The sequence below is a fragment of the Scyliorhinus torazame genome, chromosome X (genome assembly GCF_047496885.1).
Source record: "Scyliorhinus torazame isolate Kashiwa2021f chromosome X, sScyTor2.1, whole genome shotgun sequence".
NCBI classification, from domain to species: Eukaryota; Metazoa; Chordata; class Chondrichthyes; order Carcharhiniformes; family Scyliorhinidae; genus Scyliorhinus; species Scyliorhinus torazame.
The window spans coordinates 39,854,930-39,873,145 of record NC_092738.1 but is presented as its reverse complement, the minus strand read 5'-3'; the positions used below and the strand labels follow the sequence as shown (position 1 = coordinate 39,873,145).

The window sequence follows — 18,216 nt, the reverse complement described above, 5'->3', positions numbered from 1 at the left end:
GCTCTGTACTGCACTGCTCTGTACTGCACTGCTCTGTACTGCACTGCTCTGTACTGCACTGCTCTGTACTGCACTGCTCTGTACTGCACTGCTCTGTACTGCACTGCTCTGTACTGCACTGCTCTGTACTGCACTGCTCTGTACTGCACTGCACTGCTCTGTACTGTGCTGCGCTGTACTGCACTGCTCTGCTCTGTACTGTGCTGCGCTGTACTGCTCTGTACTGTACTGTGCTGCGCTGCACTGTACTGCTCTGTACTGTGCTGCGCTGTACTGCACTGTACTGTGCTGCGCTGTACTGCACTGCTCTGTGCTGCGCTGTACTGCACTGCACTGCTCTGCGCTGTACTGCACTGCTCTGCGCTGTACTGCACTGCACTGCACTGCTCTCTACTGTGCTGCGCTGTACTGTACTGCACTGCTCTGTACTGCGCTGTACTGCACTGCTCTGTACTGTGCTGCGCTGTACTGCACTGCACTGCTCTGCTGCACTGTACTGCTCTGTACTGCACTGCTCTGTACTGTGCTGCGCTGTACTGCACTGCTCTGTGCTGCGCTGCTCTGCTCTGTGCTGCGCTGTACTGCACTGCTCTGTACTGTGCTGCGCTGCACTGTACTGCTCTGTACTGTGCTGCGCTGTACTGCACTGTACTGTGCTGCGCTGTACTGCACTGCTCTGTGCTGCGCTGTACTGCACTGCACTGCTCTGCGCTGTACTGCACTGCACTGTGCTGTACTGCACTGCACTGCTTTCTACTGTGCTGCGCTGTACTGTACTGCACTGCTCTGTACTGCGCTGTACTGCACTGCTCTGTACTGTACTGTGCTGCGCTGTACTGCACTGCACTGCTCTGTACTGTGCTGCGCTGTACTGCACTACACTGCTCTGTACTGCTCTGTACTGTGCTGCGCTGTACTGCACTGCACTGCTCTGTACTGTGCTGCGCTGTACTGCACTGCTCTGTACTGTGCTGCGCTGTACTGCACTGCACTGCACTGCACTGCTCTGTACTGTGCTGCGCTGTACTGCACTGCACTGCACTGCACTGCTCTGTACTGTGCTGCGCTGTACTGCACTGCTCTGTACTGCGCTGTACTGCTCTGTACTGTGCTGCGCTGTACTGCACTGCTCTGTACTGCGCTGTACTGCACTGCTCTGTACTGTTCTGCGCTGTACTGCACTGCTCTGTACTGTTCTGCGCTGTACTGCACTGCTCTGTACTGTGCTGCGCTGTACTGCACTGCACTGCTCTGTACTGTGCTGCGCTGTACTGCACTGCTCTGTACTGTGCTGCGCTGTACTGCACTGTACTGTGCTGCGCTGTACTGCACTGCACTGCTCTGCACTGTGCTGTACTGCACTGCTATGTACTGTGCTGCGCTGTACTGCGCTGTACTGCACTGTACTGCACTGCTCTGTACTGCTCTGTACTGCTCTGTACTGCGCTGTACTGCGCTGTACTGCGCTGTACTGCGCTGTACTGCGCTGTACTGCGCTGTACTGCGCTGTACTGCGCTGTACTGCGCTGTACTGCGCTGTACTGCGCTGTACTGTGCTGTACTGCACTGTGCTGCGCTGTACTGCTCTGCTCTGCTCTGCTCTGTGCTGCGCTGTACTGCACTGCTCTGTGCTGCGCTGTACTGCACTGCTCTGTGCTGCGCTGTACTGCACTGCTCTGTACTGTACTGTGCTGCGCTGTACTGCACTGCTCTGCTCTGCTCTGTACTGTGCTGCGCTGTACTGCACTGCTCTGTACTGTGCTGCGTTGCGCTGCACTGCGCTGCTCTGTACTGCACTGCTCTGTGCTGCGCTGTACTGCACTGCTCTGTACTGTGCTGTACTGCACTGCTCTGTGCTGCGCTGTACTGCACTGCACTGCACTGCTCTGCGCTGTACTGCTCTGCGCTGTACTGCTCTGCACTGTGCTGTACTGCACTGCTCTGTACTGTGCTGCACTGCTCTGTACTGTACTGTACTGTACTGTACTGTACTGCGCTGTACTGCGCTGTACTGCGCTGTACTGCGCTGTACTGCGCTGTACTGCGCTGTACTGCGCTGTACTGCGCTGTACTGCGCTGTACTGCGCTGTACTGCGCTCTACTGCACTCTACTGCACTGCTCTGTACTGCACTGCACTGCTCTGTGCTGTACTGTACTGTGCTGCTCTGCTCTGCTCTGTGCTGCGCTGTGCTGCACTGCTCTGTGCTGCGCTGTACTGCACTGCTCTGTACTGTGCTGTACTGCTCTGTACTGCGCTGCGCTGTACTGCACTGCTCTGTACTGCGCTGCGCTGTACTGTGCTGCGCTGTACTGCTCTGTACTGTGCTGCACTGTACTGCACTGCTCTGTACTGTGCTGCGCTGTACTGCACTGCTCTGCTCTGTACTGTGCTGCGCTGTACTGCACTGCTCTGTACTGCACTGCACTGCACTGCTCTGTACTGTGCTGCGCTGTACTGCACTGCACTGCTCTGTACTGTGCTGCGCTGTACTGCACTGCTCTGTACTGTGCTGCGCTGTACTGTGCTGCGCTGTACTGCTCTGTGCTGCGCTGTACTGCACTGCTCTGTACTGCGCTGCGCTGTACTGCACTGCTCTGTACTGCGCTGCTCTGTACTGCACTGCTCTGTACTGCACTGCTCTGTACTGCACTGCTCTGTACTGCACTGCTCTGTACTGCACTGCTCTGTACTGCACTGCTCTGTACTGCGCTGCTCTGTACTGCGCTGCTCTGTACTGCGCTGCTCTGTACTGCGCTGCTCTGTACTGTGCTGCGCTGCACTGCACTGCTCTGTACTGCACTGCACTGCTCTGTACTGTGCTGCGCTGTACTGCACTGCACTGCTCTGTACTGTGCTGCGCTGTACTGCTCTGTACTGTACTGTGCTGCGCTGTACTGCACTGTACTGTACTGTGCTGCGCTGTACTGCACTGCTCTGTGCTGCGCTGTACTGCACTGCTCTGCTCTGCGCTGTACTGCACGGCACTGCTCTGCACTGTGCTGTACTGCACTGCTCTCTACTGTGCTGCGCTGTACTGCACTGCACTGCTCTGCTGCACTGTACTGCACTGCTCTACTGTGCTGCGCTGTACTGCACTGCTCTGTGCTGCGCTGCTCTGCTCTGTGCTGCGCTGTACTGCACTGCGCTGTACTGTACTGCACTGTACTGCACTGCTCTGTACTGTGCTGCGCTGTACTGCACTGCACTGCTCTGCTGCACTGTACTGCACTGCTCTGTACTGCACTGCTCTGTACTGTGCTGCGCTGTACTGCACTGCTCTGTGCTGCGCTGCTCTGCTCTGTGCTGCTCTGTGCTGCGCTGTACTGCACTGCTCTGTACTGTGCTGCGCTGCACTGTACTGCTCTGTACTGTGCTGCGCTGTACTGTGCTGCGCTGTACTGCACTGCTCTGTGCTGCGCTGTACTGCACTGCACTGCTCTGCGCTGTACTGCACTGCTCTGCGCTGTACTGCACTGCACTGCTCTGCACTGTGCTGTACTGCACTGCACTGCTCTCTACTGTGCTGCGCTGTACTGTACTGCACTGCTCTGTACTGCGCTGCTCTGTGTACTGTGCTGCGCTGTACTGCACTGCACTGCTGCACTGTACTGCACTGCTCTGTACTGCACTGCTCTGTACTGTGCTGCGCTGTACTGCACTGCTCTGTGCTGCGCTGCTCTGCTCTGTGCTGCGCTGTACTGCACTGCTCTGTACTGTACTGTGCTGCGCTGTACTGCACTGCTCTGTACTGTGCTGCGCTGTACTGCGCTGCTCTGCTCTGCTCTGTACTTTGCTGCTCTGTACTGTGCTGCGCTGCGCTGCACTGCGCTGCTCTGTACTGCGCTGCTCTGTACTGCACTGCGCTGCACTGCAGTGCACTGCACTGCACTGCGCTGCGCTGCGCTGTGCTGTACTGTACTGCTCTGTACTGTGCTGTACTGTACTGCTCTGTACTGTGCTGTGCTGTACTGAACTGCTCTGTACTGTGCTGCGCTGCGCTGTACTGTACTGCGCTGTACTGCACTGCTCTGTGCTGCACTGCTCTGTGCTGCACTGCTCTGTACTGCACTGATCTGCACTGCACTGCTCTGCACTGCGCTGTACTGCACTGCTCTGTGCTGTACTGCGCTGCACTGCACTGCTCTGTACTGCGCTGCGCTGCTCTGCGCTGCACTGCACCCTACTGCATTGCGCCGTGCTGCACTGTACTGCATTGCTTTTCAGTGCAACACGACAGGTACATCCTGCCCTATATGTTTTATTAACTGCTCTCATCAGCTGCACTGCCACCTTTAATTACTAATGCCCATATATATGAACATCACTCTGTTCCTGCACCCCCTTAAGAATTTTACCCCTTATCTCTCCATGTTCTTCCTACCAAAATGCATCACCTCGCACTTCTCCACATTGAACTTCATCTGCCCCCTATCTGCCCACTCCAACAACTTATCCATGTTCTTTTGAAGACCACCCTACCTAGGCACACTCCCCCACCCTATCCCTGTAACCCCTCCTAATCTGAACCTCTCTGGACCATAAGCAACAATTTATCATGGCCAATCCACCTAACCTGCACATCTTTGGACACTAAGGGACAATTTAACATGGCCAATCCACCTAACCTGCACATCTTTGGACACTAAGGGGCAATTTAACACGGCCAATCCACCTAACCTGCACATCTTTGGACACTAAGGGGCAATTTAACATGGCAAATCCACCTAACCTGCACATCTTTGGACACTAAGGGACAACTTAACATGGCCAATCCACCCAACCTGCACATCTTTGGACATTAAGGGACAATTTAACATGGCCAATCCACCTAACCTGCACATCTTTGGACTGTGGGAGGAAACCGGAGCACCCGGAGGAAACCCACGCAGACACGGGGCGAACGTGCAAACCCCACACAGACAGTCACCCGAGGCCGGTATTGATCCCGGGTCCCTGGAGCTGTGAGGCAGCAGTGCTAACCACTGTGGCACCATGCTGCTTCTGGAAATCTAGGTACACCACATCAACAGCAATGTCCTCATCTACCAGTTACCCCACAAGTTGAACACAATTTTCCAAATCCATGCTGGACTGCCTTAATTAACCCACATTTTTGTCCTCTGAATACTGTCCTGAATTGTGGGCCGGAATTCTCTAGTCCCGGTGGCAGCACACCCCTCTTCCGGGGTTTCCCATTGACCATAGCAGGAGCATAGAATCCCGCCTCCAGCGAATAGCGTGCCGCACCCCGTGGCTGAGAAACACGTGGATGGGAGGCCAGAGAATCCCGCGTCAGACTTTCGAGATGTTTCCCCACCACTGAAGGCTGAAGTTAAACTGCCTGGTCTGTATTCGCTGAGCTTATTCTTGCGCCTTTTTTGGACAAGGGCATAATGTTTGCAATTCCTAATATTCTTAGGGCGTTGGCAAGCCTGGTATTGACTGCCCGTTGCGCTGGGCTGCTTTCTTCAGCCTCTTGCAGCTGGTGTTGTAGAGGTTTGATACAATTAAGTGGCTGCTTTTAAGTTAAGAGTCAAGCCACCTTGATGTGGATTGGAGTCGAGTGCAGGCCCAGACCACATCAGGATGCCTCCTTTCACTCCCGACAGGACAAAATAAAACCATGCTCGATTGTTGTAAAAACCCATCAGGTTCACTAACGTCCCTTTGTGGTTAGGCTACTGTACCGTGTCCATGCCGAGCAGAACCATGGTTTGTGACCACCTGGGCTGGAATCTTGCACTCCCCTGCAGGCTCGGGCTGGCAAGTGGTAAGTTACATTCATGCCACACAAGTGCCAGACAATGACCATCTCCTACAAGCGAGGATCTAACCATCTCCCCTTGACATTCAATGACATTTCCATCGCTGAATCCCCCACATTCAACATCCTGGGGGTTACCATTGATCAGAAACTGAACTGGACCCAGCCACATTAATACTGTGGCTACCAGAGCAGGTCAGAGGCTGGGAATCCTGCGGAGAGTAACTCACCTCCTGACCCCCCAAAGCCTGTCCACCATCTACAAGGCACAAGTCAGGAGTGTGATGGAATACTCTCCACTTGCCTGGATGAGCGCAGCTCCAACAACACTCAAGAAGCTCACCACCATCCAGGACAAAGCAGCCCCGCTTGATTGCTCCCCTTCCACACACATTCACTCCCTCCACCACCGACACACAGTGACAGCCGTGTGTACCAACTACAAGATGCACTGCAGCAACTCACCAAGGCTCCTCAGACAGCACCTTCCAAACCCACGACCACTACCATCTAGAAGGACAAGAGCAGCAGATACCTGGGAACCCCACCACCTGGAGGTTCCCCTCCAAGTCACTCACCACCCTGACTGGGAAATATATCGGCCGTTCCTTCACTGTCGCTGGGGCAACATCCTGGAACTCCCTCCCTAACAGCACAGTGGGTGTACTTACACCACACGGACTGCAGCGGCTCAAGAAGGCAGCTCACCCCCACCTTCTCAAGGGGCAATTAGGGATGGGCAATAAATGCTGGTCTAACCAGCGACGCCCACATCCTGTAAAAATGAATTTTAAAAAGGCAGGTTTGCACACGAGAGGCGGGAAAAGATGGCAAAACTACACTGGTGCCTTTTTCGATACCAACCTGCCCCCAAACACCATGCTGACATTTAATGGGCGCTGATTGAGGCCTCCTGTGGCCGACCCTCTCTCGGGCTGTTTCCCATTTAATTTGCCAGTGCCGCCCGACCACAGATTCACAGCCAATGGGAAGGGGCAGGAGGTCACCATTGTGTGGGAGGTCAAATTGGTGGTCAGTTGGGGGGGGGGGGGGAAGAATAACCCCTTCCCCAATGGGAGGGGTGAGTGGTCCCACTTCTCCTCCCTTACCACCCCCACCCTCCAACCCCAGCGAGAAGCCGAGAGCGTTCCCAACAGGTCCCTGGCTCTTTGCTGCAGCAGGCTTCATTCCTAGCGGAAAGCCACCCCCCCCCCCCGGTAGGTGCGATGCCAATCTGGTTTGTTGGCAGCTCCTGGGAGACGGGACTTCTACCCATTGTGGGAGGGTCTCGCCTTGAGCCACTTAAAGCTCCAAGCAAAAGAATGGCCCATGGCAACGGGAGGGCTGGTTTCACAGCGATCCTTTGGCAGAAAGGGGGGGGGGCAGAAGTCGTGCCCCCCCGCCGCCCCCCCCAACCCCTCCAACCTGTGAAATTCTGCCCATCTCTGCGAACTCCACTTTGCGTGATCTATGGCTGGCTAACTCGACGTCAATGCCTTACCAATACGCCACGTGCATTGTGGGCTTTAACCTTGCGTGCTTATTGGTAAAATAGTACGGTGTAAATTCAAGTGAGCGACGGTTGTCAAGTACATGTACACGTGGTATATTGTGTGTACACGTGAGGCGTTTTCTACCAGAAGTATTGCAAGTGGTTAAAATGGTGTCCGCGATCTCTGGCCAACACCAGGTTTCAATGCCTATTCAACCAAGTATGAAACTGGACTAGCTAATCGGAAATTTGTGCAACTTTCTGTGTACTAAATGAGGCCGGGTCAACACTGGACAAATGGATGAAGCAAATCTGCCCCGTGTACTGTACAAGTGGCAGACAGATGCCGATACTTCCATGGTCACTAGTCACACAGTGAGAGAGAATATGTATTGCTTGTGGGAGGATGGCATATCTAGTCACATTCTGATATTTTCCAAGATTGGAGATGATGGATGAATCACGCCTAAAGATCACAGAATCCCAACAGTGCAGAAGGAGGCCACTCAGCCCATTGAGCCTGCACCCACCCTTTTCAATGAGCTACCCATTTACACTCCCCAGTCCTATCCCCGTAACCCCATACATCTGCACATCAAGGAGCAATTTAGTGTGGCCAATGCACCTAACCCGCACAACAGTGAGAGGAAACCGGAGCACCCGGAGGAAACCCACGCAGACACGGGGAGAACGTGCAGATTCCACACAAGGCCGGAATCGAACCCGGGACCCTGGCACTGAGGCAGCAGTGTTAACCACTTTGCCACTGTGCAGCTCAGATCATTATATAATTTGTATCGTGTAAATATCCTGCATATCGCTGGAGAAATAATCCTGCTTTTGTCGGGAACCTTTGCCGCAGTTTTAGTCATGTGTGGTTTGCTGAATGTGGTTGGCTATATTAGGGGTATCGCGGTGCCTAGGTGGGATGTACCTTACACTGTAGTATGAGTGGTAGAACCTGCCTGCTGGTTCCGCCCAGCAGGCGGAGCATAAGAGTCTGTGTTTCACCCACAGCAGTCATTCTGTACCAGAGCTGCTGGGTAACTACTTGTTCATTAAAGCCTTCAATTGGACTACAGTCTCGCTTCAGTAGTGATTGATCGTGCATCACTGTAGTTCATCGAGAGTATAGTCTCCCGCAAACCCCGCGCCACCTCCAACCCATTGGCGGACACACCAGTGCTGATGCTCAAAGCCCCTTAAGATTTTTCAGATCGAAACGCAAAACTGCCAAGGAAATGAAAAGTTAGAGCGAATAAAAAGCATTGAGTTTCATCCTCACCAAATTCCAGGTTCCTCCTTCCCATCAGGCCAACAAAGAAATCATTCATGTCCCCTGCAGAGAAAAAGGAAATTTCATTCCTTTAAGAAACTGTTACTTTTCCACTGGGCTCCTCTTTCGTGCTTTTCCATCCCAATTGGTACACTCGAGTATGCCAATGCATATTACAGGTATAATCAGTGTTAACAGGTCAGAGGTCAGGTACGAGAGACTTCGCAAACAGACAAATACCCTCGGGGTAAATTTCCCAATCCCGCTCATTGTGGTAAATATCGCGGGCAGAGCGGGTAGACAATTTGACGGACTCTTTAGAGGGCCGTTGACCTCGGGCGGGAATTTCTGGTTGCGGGGGCAGTTGGGACTGGTATTTCTAGACGATAACAGACGATTGTAATGCAAGTAGGCTTTGACCTACCGTATATGAAGTAAAGGTAAAGTCGCCACAGTCCCATATGACCACAGGCTGCTTTCCCCTTTGCGGGGAAGAGCTGGCTGGTGGTGATTTAACCTGAGGGTCACCACACCTCGGGCGAGGGTCAAGGTTGAGAAGGCGGGGCCTTCAATAATACCCTCAGCCGGTACGGGGTTTGAACCTGTGCTGTCCTGTAAAGGCAGTTAGCAAATTAAAATTTGCTTTGTTAATACATTTGGAATGAGAAATCTAGTCCCAGTTATGGTTAACATGAAATTATTGGATTGTCATAAAAAAAACATCTGCTTCAATAATGCCTTCAGACTAATGTGGTTGGCCCAACTACTGGCTCGGCCATTCCAAGCAGGTATATCAAACTGCCACGCAAAAGTGAAATAAAAATCAAACTGGACATAGGTTGGAAATGAAAAGGGCACGTCCTGCACAAAGACATGGGCCAAAATTGGGAGAGCTGTCCCACACACTAATCGAGCAACAACCTGACATAGTCATGCTCGCAGAATCGACGTTGCAGACATCCCCCATCATATTCCCTGGGCATGTCTTGGTAGGACAGGACCAAGCAGTGGCACAATGGTTAGCACCGCTGCCTCACAGCGCCAGGGGCCTGGGTTCAATTCTGGCCTCGCATGACTGTCTGTGCGGAGTCTGCACGTCCTCCCCGTGTGTGCGTGGGTTTCCTCCGGGTGCTCTGGTTTCCTCCCACAGTCCAAAGACGTGCAGGTTAGGTGAAGTTACAGAGATAGGGTTGGGGTGTGGGCCGAGGGAACAGTGACAGCCGTGTGCACCGTCTACAAGATGCACCGCAGCAACTCACCAACGTTCCTTTGGCAGCACCTTCCAAACCCACGACTGTATTATTCCTTGTGTCTGAATAAAGTTTGTAGTTTTACAGTTGAAGTAGATGCTTTATTGTGAGTTTGTTCTCTCTCCAGCGCTTATACTATGTTACATCTGAGCTGCCTGTCTGTGTCCTGCTCACCAGCTGCCGTTCCTGTGAAGAGAGCTGACTTCCTGTTTGTCGATGTATCTATACATCTCTGGTGCTCCCTCTAGTGGTTACTTAGTTGTAGTGTATTTACCTTAACCCCTTGTGTATATACAGTGATGCATATCATTACATCCTCCCTTTTTTCTTTTTACATATTTTCTGTACTTTGTTAAAGTAAATTGTACACAACAGGTAGATAAATGATGATATGAACAAGTTGTGATGATATTGATGATTATACAAAGCCAATTAATATTTGAGTTCAATCTCAATAAAAAAAACATTGAGTCCAAACTTTATGAATTTGTTCGGTTGAGTTGCTTTCTTCTTCTGTTGTTGACGTGGTGATGTTGAAGTTGTAATTTCTTTGTGAACGTCGTCAGTGTTCTTGTGTTTAAGTAACCAAGAAGTCATCATGAGGTGTTCGAATGGTCCCATCACTTTCGTTGTCTGATTTAGACTTTTTTTCCTGTGCTTGTGGTATTGATTCTGTGTGGCATCTTTGTTGTCTGACCTGGACGTTATCCTGTGCTTGTGGTATTGATTCTGTATGTCATCTTTGTTGTCTGACCTGGACTTTTTTATGTGAGCGGTACTGGACCTGGTATTGGGGAATGAGCCCGGCCAGGTGGTAGAAGTTTCAGTAGGGGAGCATTTCGGGAACAGTGACCACAATTCAGTAAGTTTTAAAGTGCTGGTGGACAAGGATAAGAGTGGTCCTAGGGTGAATGTGCTAAATTGGGGGAAGGCTAATTATAACAATATTAGGCGGGAACTGAAGAACATAGATTGGGGGCGGATGTTTGAGGGCAAATCAACATCTGACATGTGGGAGGCTTTCAAGTGTCAGTTGAAAGGAATACAGGACCGGCGTGTTCCTGTGAAGGATAAATACGGCAATTTTCGGGAACCTTGGATAACGAGAGATATTGTAGGCCTCGTCAAAAAGAAAAAGGAGGCATTTGTCAGGGCTAAAAGGCTGGGAACAGACAAAGCCTGTGTGGAATATAAGGAAAGTAGGAAGGAACTTAAGCAAGGAGTCAGGAGGGCTAGAAGGGGGTCACGAAAAGTCATTGGCAAATAGGGTTAAGGAAAATCCCAAGGCTTTTTACACGTACATAAAAAGCAAGAGGGTAGCCAGGGAAAGGGTTGGCCCACTGAAGGATAGGCAAGGGAATCTATGTGTGGAGCCAGAGGAAATGGGCGAGGTACTAAATTAATACTTTGAATCAGTATTCACCAAAGAGAAGGAATTGGTAGATGTTGAGTCTGGAGAAGGGTGTGTAGATAGCCTGGGTCACATTGAGATCCAAAAAGACGAGGTGTTGGGCGTCTTAAAAAATATTAAGGTAGCTAAGTCCCCAGGGCCTGATGGGATCTAGCCCAGAATACTGAAGGAGGCTGGAGAGGAAATTGCTGAGGCCTTGACAGAAATCTTTGGATCCTCCCTGTCTTCAGGTGATGTCCCGGAGGACTGGAGAATAGCCAATGTTGTTCCTCTGTTTAAGAAGGGTAGCAAGGATAATCCCGGGAACTACAGGCCGGTGAGCCTTACTTCAGTGGTAGGGAAATTACTGGAGAGAATTCTTCGAGATAGGATCTACTCCCATTTGGAAGCAAATGGACGTATTAGTGAGAGGCAGCATGGTTTTGTGAAGGGGAGGTCATGTCTCACTAACTTGATAGAGTTTTTCGAGGAGGTCACTAAGATGATTGATGCAGGTAGGGCAGTGGATGTTGTCTATATGGACTTCAGTAAGGCCTTTGAGAAGGTCCCTCATGGTAGACTAGTACAAAAGGTGAAGTCACACGTGATCAGAGGTGAGCTGGCAAGGTGGATACAGAACTGGCTAGGCCATAGAAGGCAGAGAGTAGCAATGGAGGGATGCTTTTATAATTGGAGGGCTGTGACCAGTGGTGTTCCACAGGGATCAGTGCTGGGACCTTTGCTCTTTGTAGTATATATAAATGATTTGGAGGAAAATGTAACTGGTCTGATTAGTAAGTTTGCAGATGACACAAAGGTTGGTGGAATTGCAGATAGCGATGAGGACTGTCGGAGGATACAGCAGGATTTAGATTGTTTGGAGACTTGGGCGGAGAGATGGCAGATGGAGTTTAATCCGGACAAATGTGAGGTAATGCATTTTGGAAGGTCTAATGCAGGTAGGGAATATACAGTGAATGGTAGAACCCTCAAGAGTATTGAAAGTCAAGGAGATCTAGGCGTACAGGTCCACAGGTCACTGAAAGGGGCAACACAGGTGGAGAAGGTAGTCAAGAAGGCATACGGCATGCTTGCCTTCATTGGCTGGGGCATTGAGTATAAGAATTGGCAAGTCATGTTGCAGCTGTATAGAACCTTATTTAGGCCACACTTGGAGTATAGTGTTCAATTCTGGTCTCCACACTACCAGAAGGATGTGGAGGCTTTAGCGAGGGTGCAGAAGAGATTTACCAGAATGTTGCCTGGTATGGAGGGCATTAGCTATGAGGAGCGGTTGAATAAACTCGGTTTGTTCTCACTGGAACGACGGAGGTTGAGGGGCGACCTGATAGAGGGCTACAAAATTATGAGGGGCATAGACAGAGTGGCTAGTCAGAGGCTTTTTTCCCAGGGTAGAGGGGTCAATTACTAGGGGGCATAGGTTTAAGGTGCGAGGGGCAAGGTTTAGAGTAGATGTACGAGGCATGTTTTTTTACACAGAGGGTAGTGGGTGCCTGGAACTCGCTACCGGAGGAGGTAGTGGAAGCAGGGACGATAGGGACGTTTAAGGGGCATCTTGACAAATACATGAATAGGATGGGAATAGAGGGATACGGTCCCAGGAAGTGTAGAAGATTGTAGTTTAGACGGGCGGCACGGGCTTGGAGGGCCGAAGGGCCTGTTCCTGTGCTGTACATTTCTTTGTTCTTTGTTGTTTGTTTGCGGTATTGATGCTGTATGCCATCTGCCTTGAAAGCTGGTTTGCTTGTTTGTAGTGAAGCAAATGTGAATTTGTGAGTTTGTTGTCGTGCCGTGGTATGTTTGTACTCTTGCCATTGTTTTGAGCTGTGCTGTTACATTGCCCTTCATGTGCAGAGTTGTACAATGTCGTACAAGTTGTTGTTTCATTGTTGTTTTTGTCGTTTCTGTCTTTGTTGTTTCCGTTGTTGTTCTTGTTGTTTTTGTCGTGCTTGTTGTTGCTGTTGTTGCCTTTGTTGTGCTTCTTGATGTCCTTGTAGTTTTTGTTGGTGTGCTTGTAGTTTTTGTTGTTTTTATGCTTCTTGTAGTTTTTGTTGTTCTTGTTGCGTTCAATGACTGTTCCGTGCTGATAATTTGAGTCATTCTCAAAGTTATTTGTGTCAGTGTCCTTTGTGGTATCTGATGTTTCATTGAGCGTTTCTTCTTGAGGATTGTGAGAATGATTTGATGTTACATTGATCTTGGTGACATCATTCCTTTGTGGTTGATGTGACTCCTCTTTGGTTTCTTGGTGCTCCTCTTCTGGAGTCAAAATCTTCAAGATTTCAGTTTTTTGTGGATAGTTTAGAGTAGATGAGGTTTTAATCGACGTGGTCTCACTGGACTCGTAGTTTCACTTTGGTGAGTGCTTCTGCACATACGAGCTGAAATCTGTCAGTCTCGCTGTGATCCTGCACATCCTGTATGGGAATTGTGATTTCTTCGTCACTTGTCTCACATACAGTGGGTAGACATTCAGTGTCTTCTTGTTGGTTAAATAAGCTGGGTAGACTTTCATAGTCTTTTTGTTGTTCACGTGAGCTTGGTGGACTTTCATAGTCTGCTGCTGGTTGCTCAGGTAAGGTTGATAGACCTTCATGGTCTTGTTCATGCATGGACTTCGCTATGGAGTCTTGAGTTGCTTCCATTTTGGAGTCTGTCAACGAACTCTCTGTGGAGTCTGTCATCGCTCTGTGTGGAGACGTGCAGTGGTCTCTCAACTGAGTCATTCAGTACTTGCTGTGTGGCATCATTTTCTTCTTGGGTATTTGACAGGTTGCTGTCATCCAATGTATCGACGATCTGCCATTGCATCATGGTATTGGATTCATCTACCATGAGGAGAGTCGTGTTGAGCTTTTCAACCGCGGCGCTGATGCTTTTATGATCATCATATCCGAATAACTCAGCCATGTCTGAGTAGTATTCTTCGATAAACAAATCATCTTCTTTTGTTTCGGATTTGTCATCGTGCTCTTCAGTTTGGGTGGTGCGGAGGTTATTTTCAACTGCTGGTAGAAGTTCAGGCATTGTTGTGCCTTTTGAGGTTAGATTTGTTGGTTTTGTGCCTTTAAGAGTCTTGCTTGTGATTTTCGGGCATTTCCCCTTTAAGTGGGCGTGGTCCGAGTTGTCTGATGTCATGCATGCGCAGACCCAGATTTGCGTTTTTTGTTCCCCGGGCAGTTTAAAATGTGCTCAATCGCCACTTTAACTTCTTCAGACCCGTGGAAAAGAACTTTATCGGCGATTTTTCTTGTTAAAAACTTACGGTTATTTGTTTCTTGTGATCTGCACTTGTCAATCGCGATTTCCAGCAATAAACCTTTCTGTTCTGATGATTGTTTCAGTTTTGCATCACTCATTCCCTGTGCAATTTGGTCTCTGAGCATTGGATGTCTTAAAGCAGCATTGTTACTGGGGTTACAGTAATCTTCAAATTTTTTAAGTATTACTTCTAATTTGGTGTTGTCTTCACCTTTCAAGTAATTAAAGCAGTTATAGATTTCTTTAGCTTCATGTCCTGCTAGGAGAAGTGCTATTTTCATTTCTTCTGAGGCCATGCTCAATTCATTAGCTACGATATACAGTTCGAACGTTTGTTTAAAGATTTTCCATCTGTGGCTTAAATTACCGGTTGTTTTCAGCTGCGGTGGAGTTCCAATGAGTCTCATCGACTCAGCGAAGTCTCCCCACGCCCGAGTTTTCTTCTGTTTTCGATCATGCTTTGTCTGCATCTTGTGTAACTTTTCTAGTCAGCGTTCTGAAGTCACCTGGTACCATGTATTATTCCTTGTATCTGAATAAAGCTCATAGTCTTACAGTTGAAGTAGGTGCTTTATTTGTATGAGTTTGTTCTCTCTCCAGCGCTTATACTATGGTACATCTGAGCTGCCTGTCTATGTCCTGTTCACCAGCTGCCGTTCCTGTGAAGAGAGCTGACTTCCTGTTTGTCGATGTATCTATACATCTCTGGTGCTCCCTCTAGTGGTTACTTAGTTGTAGTGTATTTACCTTAACCCCTTGTGTATATACAGTGATGCATATCACTACAACGACTACTACCATCTAGAAGGACAAGAGCAGCAGATACCTGGGAACCCCACCACCTGGAGGTTCCCCTCCAAGTCACTCACCACCCTGACTGGGAAATATATCGGCCGTTCCTTCACTGTCGCTGGGGCAACATCCTGGAACTCCCTCCCTAACAGCACAGTGGGTGTACCTACACCTCAGGGACTGCAGCGGTTCAAGAAGGCAGCTCACCCCCACCTTCTCAAGGGGCAATTAGGGATGGACAATAAATGCTGGGCGCAGCCAGCGACGCCCACAACGCACAAATTAATAAAATAATTCAAATGCCCGATTTACTTATACCTCAATTTATTAAAAATCTGGATTACGTCCAGCTTTTGTTCATCCCTGTGAAATAAATACATCTTCCACCCATTAGAAACTTGATCTGTCAATGTTTCTCCAGAACTATGTGCAGCCTTCTTGTTTTCCTGCCTTCTTAAGGCTCTCGAATATCTGCTGACTGATTCCCAAAGCCAGGCCAAATTGTGGAAATGAAGCTGGGGCGAGCCAAACTTGTCCCAGTGGGTGTGGGAGTGTATGGTTCTGCATTGCTAAACAATGATTGACCAGCGACTAATAGAAAAATCTGTGCAGGCAGACTTACGTTTCTGAGCCCCAGGAATTTCCTTTGCACCTGCAAAAAGTAATAAAGTTCTATTTGTGCACAATCACCCCATTTCTGTCAGCATTTTTACAATTTTTATCATCTCTTTTTTGCGCAACGAATATAATACTGGTTTAAAATGTATTTTTCTCTCCTTTATCCTGAAGGCCTTGATTTCTTGGAAGAGATCACTTATCGCCATTCGCTGACCCCTGAATATCTATTCTTCCTGTATGAACCTTGACCTTGACCCATGGTGGGTTATGGCACTGTGGGATATTAGTGCAAAAGCTCGACTTGTCGTCACAGCACACTACCAGCAGGTGTCGCTAGATAGCAGTCAGGAGTGGGAACCTTGGAGGAGCCGCTGGCTGCAAACACTTGCTGCACCACTTGGCGGAGCCAAATGCACTGCCTCCCAGGAGTCCGCTGCTCTCTGTCCAGTTTTTGTCACATGCGTGGTGACGAGGCACTCCCCTGTGCCCAGTTAAAGGTGACAACCTGAGGGCATCCAAGGGTACACTACACCTGTGCCCCTCTCACTGCCAGCTTCCCCCCATACAGCGAAAACAGCCACAGCGAGCCAAGCTGCAGAATGTGAGCAATGCCAGATACATTTCCCTTTTCAGGACAGGGAATCCGCCATTTTTACGCAGTGACTCCAGTCACTCACCAACGTGACTAACCCTGAACTGCCCTCTCAATTGGCCAAGTGTGCCACTTTGTGCCAGTGGCGTGGTGTGCCACTTCGTTTGGGCTCGACTATAGCCGGTCAAGTCCGCTCCAACAATGAATTTAAAACATTTGATTCTCGACTTGCGAGTTGGTTTTGTACTTGCCAGCCATTCGCCTTCCCATCAACCCCACAAACCCATCGTAGGAAAGACCATCGTAGAAACGCTTCAGGAAGAGGAGAGGCAGTTTCTCAGCATTCACGTTCCCCTGTAACAAAACGATGGGAGATTCAGCGTCCCAGAGTGTACACCCCTGTCCCAGAGTGTACACCCCTCCCCCAGAGTGTACACCCCTCCCCCAGAGTGTACACCCCTCCCCCAGAGTGTACACCCCTCCCCCAGAGTGTACACCCCTCCCCCAGAGTGTACACCCCTCCCCCAGAGTGTACACCCCTCCCCCAGAGTGTACACCCCTCCCCCAGAGTGTACACCCCTCCCCCAGAGTGTACACCCCTCCCCCAGAGTGTACGCCCCTCCCCCCGAGTGTACGCCCCTCCCCCCGAGTGTACGCCCCTCCCCCCGAGTGTACGCCCCTCCCCCCGAGTGTACGCCCCTCCCCCCGAGTGTACGCCCCTCCCCCCGAGTGTACGCCCCTCCCCCCGAGTGTACGCCCCTCCCCCCGAGTGTACGCCCCTCCCCCCGAGTGTACGCCCCTCCCCCCGAGTGTACGCCCCTCCCCCCGAGTGTACGCCCCTCCCCCCGAGTGTACGCGCCTGCCCCCAGAGTGTACATCTCAATCCTAGGATGTGTATACATGCCCCAGAGTGTAAATATCTGCCCCAGAGTGTGCCAACCTAGTCCTGGGTGTACCTATCTGTCTGAGTGTGCATACCTGCCCCAGAGTGCATATACCTAGTACAGTGGTTAGCACAGTTGCGTCACAGCTCCAGGGTCCCAGGTTCGATTCCCAGCTTGGGTCACTGTCTGTGCGGAGTCTGCACGTTCTCCCCGTGTCTGCGTGGGTTTCCTCCGGGTGCTCCGGTTTCCTCCCACAAGTCCCGAAAGACGTGCTGTTGGGTGAATTGGACATTCTGAATTCTCCCTCTGTGACCCGAACAGGCGCCGGAATGTGGCGACGAGGGGATTTTCACAGTAACTTCATTGCAGTGTTAATGTAAGCCTACTTGTGACAATAATATTATTACCTGCTCCAGGGTGTATATATTTGTCCCAGTGTGTACATACCTGCCCCTGGGTGTACCTGTCTGGCCCAGGGTGTACCTGTCTGGCCCAGGGTGTACCTGTCTGGCCCAGGGTGTACCTGTCTGGCCCAGGGTGTACCTGTCTGGCCCAGGGTGCACCTGTCTGGCCCAGGGTGCACCTGTCTGGCCCTGGGTGCACCTGTCCGTCCCTGGGTGCACCTGTCCGTCCCTGGGTGCACCTGTCTGGCCCAGGGTGCACCTACCTGGCCAAGGGTGCACCTACCTGCCCCAGGGTGCACCTGTCCGTCCCTGGGTGCACCTGTCCGTCCCTGGGTGCACCTGTCCGTCCCTGGGTGCACCTGTCTGGCCCAGGGTGCACCTACCTGCCCCAGGGTGCACCTGTCCGTCCCTGGGTGCACCTGTCCGTCCCTGGGTGCACCTGTCCGTCCCTGGGTGCACCTGTCCGTCCC

The 18,216-nt window shown here is 50.7% G+C and overlaps 1 protein-coding gene across 2 annotated transcripts in view; it reads right to left on the bottom strand.

Moving 5' to 3' along the window:
- The window catches only part of LOC140405350 (tachykinin-3-like), a 56,496-nt gene that overhangs the window by 11,808 nt on the left and 26,472 nt on the right, over nucleotides 1–18,216 (bottom strand). For both annotated transcript variants that reach the window (XM_072493648.1, XM_072493649.1), the window contains exons 3-5: nucleotides 16,710–16,812; nucleotides 15,871–15,900; nucleotides 8,544–8,597 (exon numbers count right to left, since the gene is read on the bottom strand). In XM_072493648.1, the coding sequence (XP_072349749.1) occupies nucleotides 8,544–8,597; nucleotides 15,871–15,900; nucleotides 16,710–16,812 (187 nt within the window). The remainder of the gene's footprint in view (nucleotides 1–8,543; nucleotides 8,598–15,870; nucleotides 15,901–16,709; nucleotides 16,813–18,216) is intronic.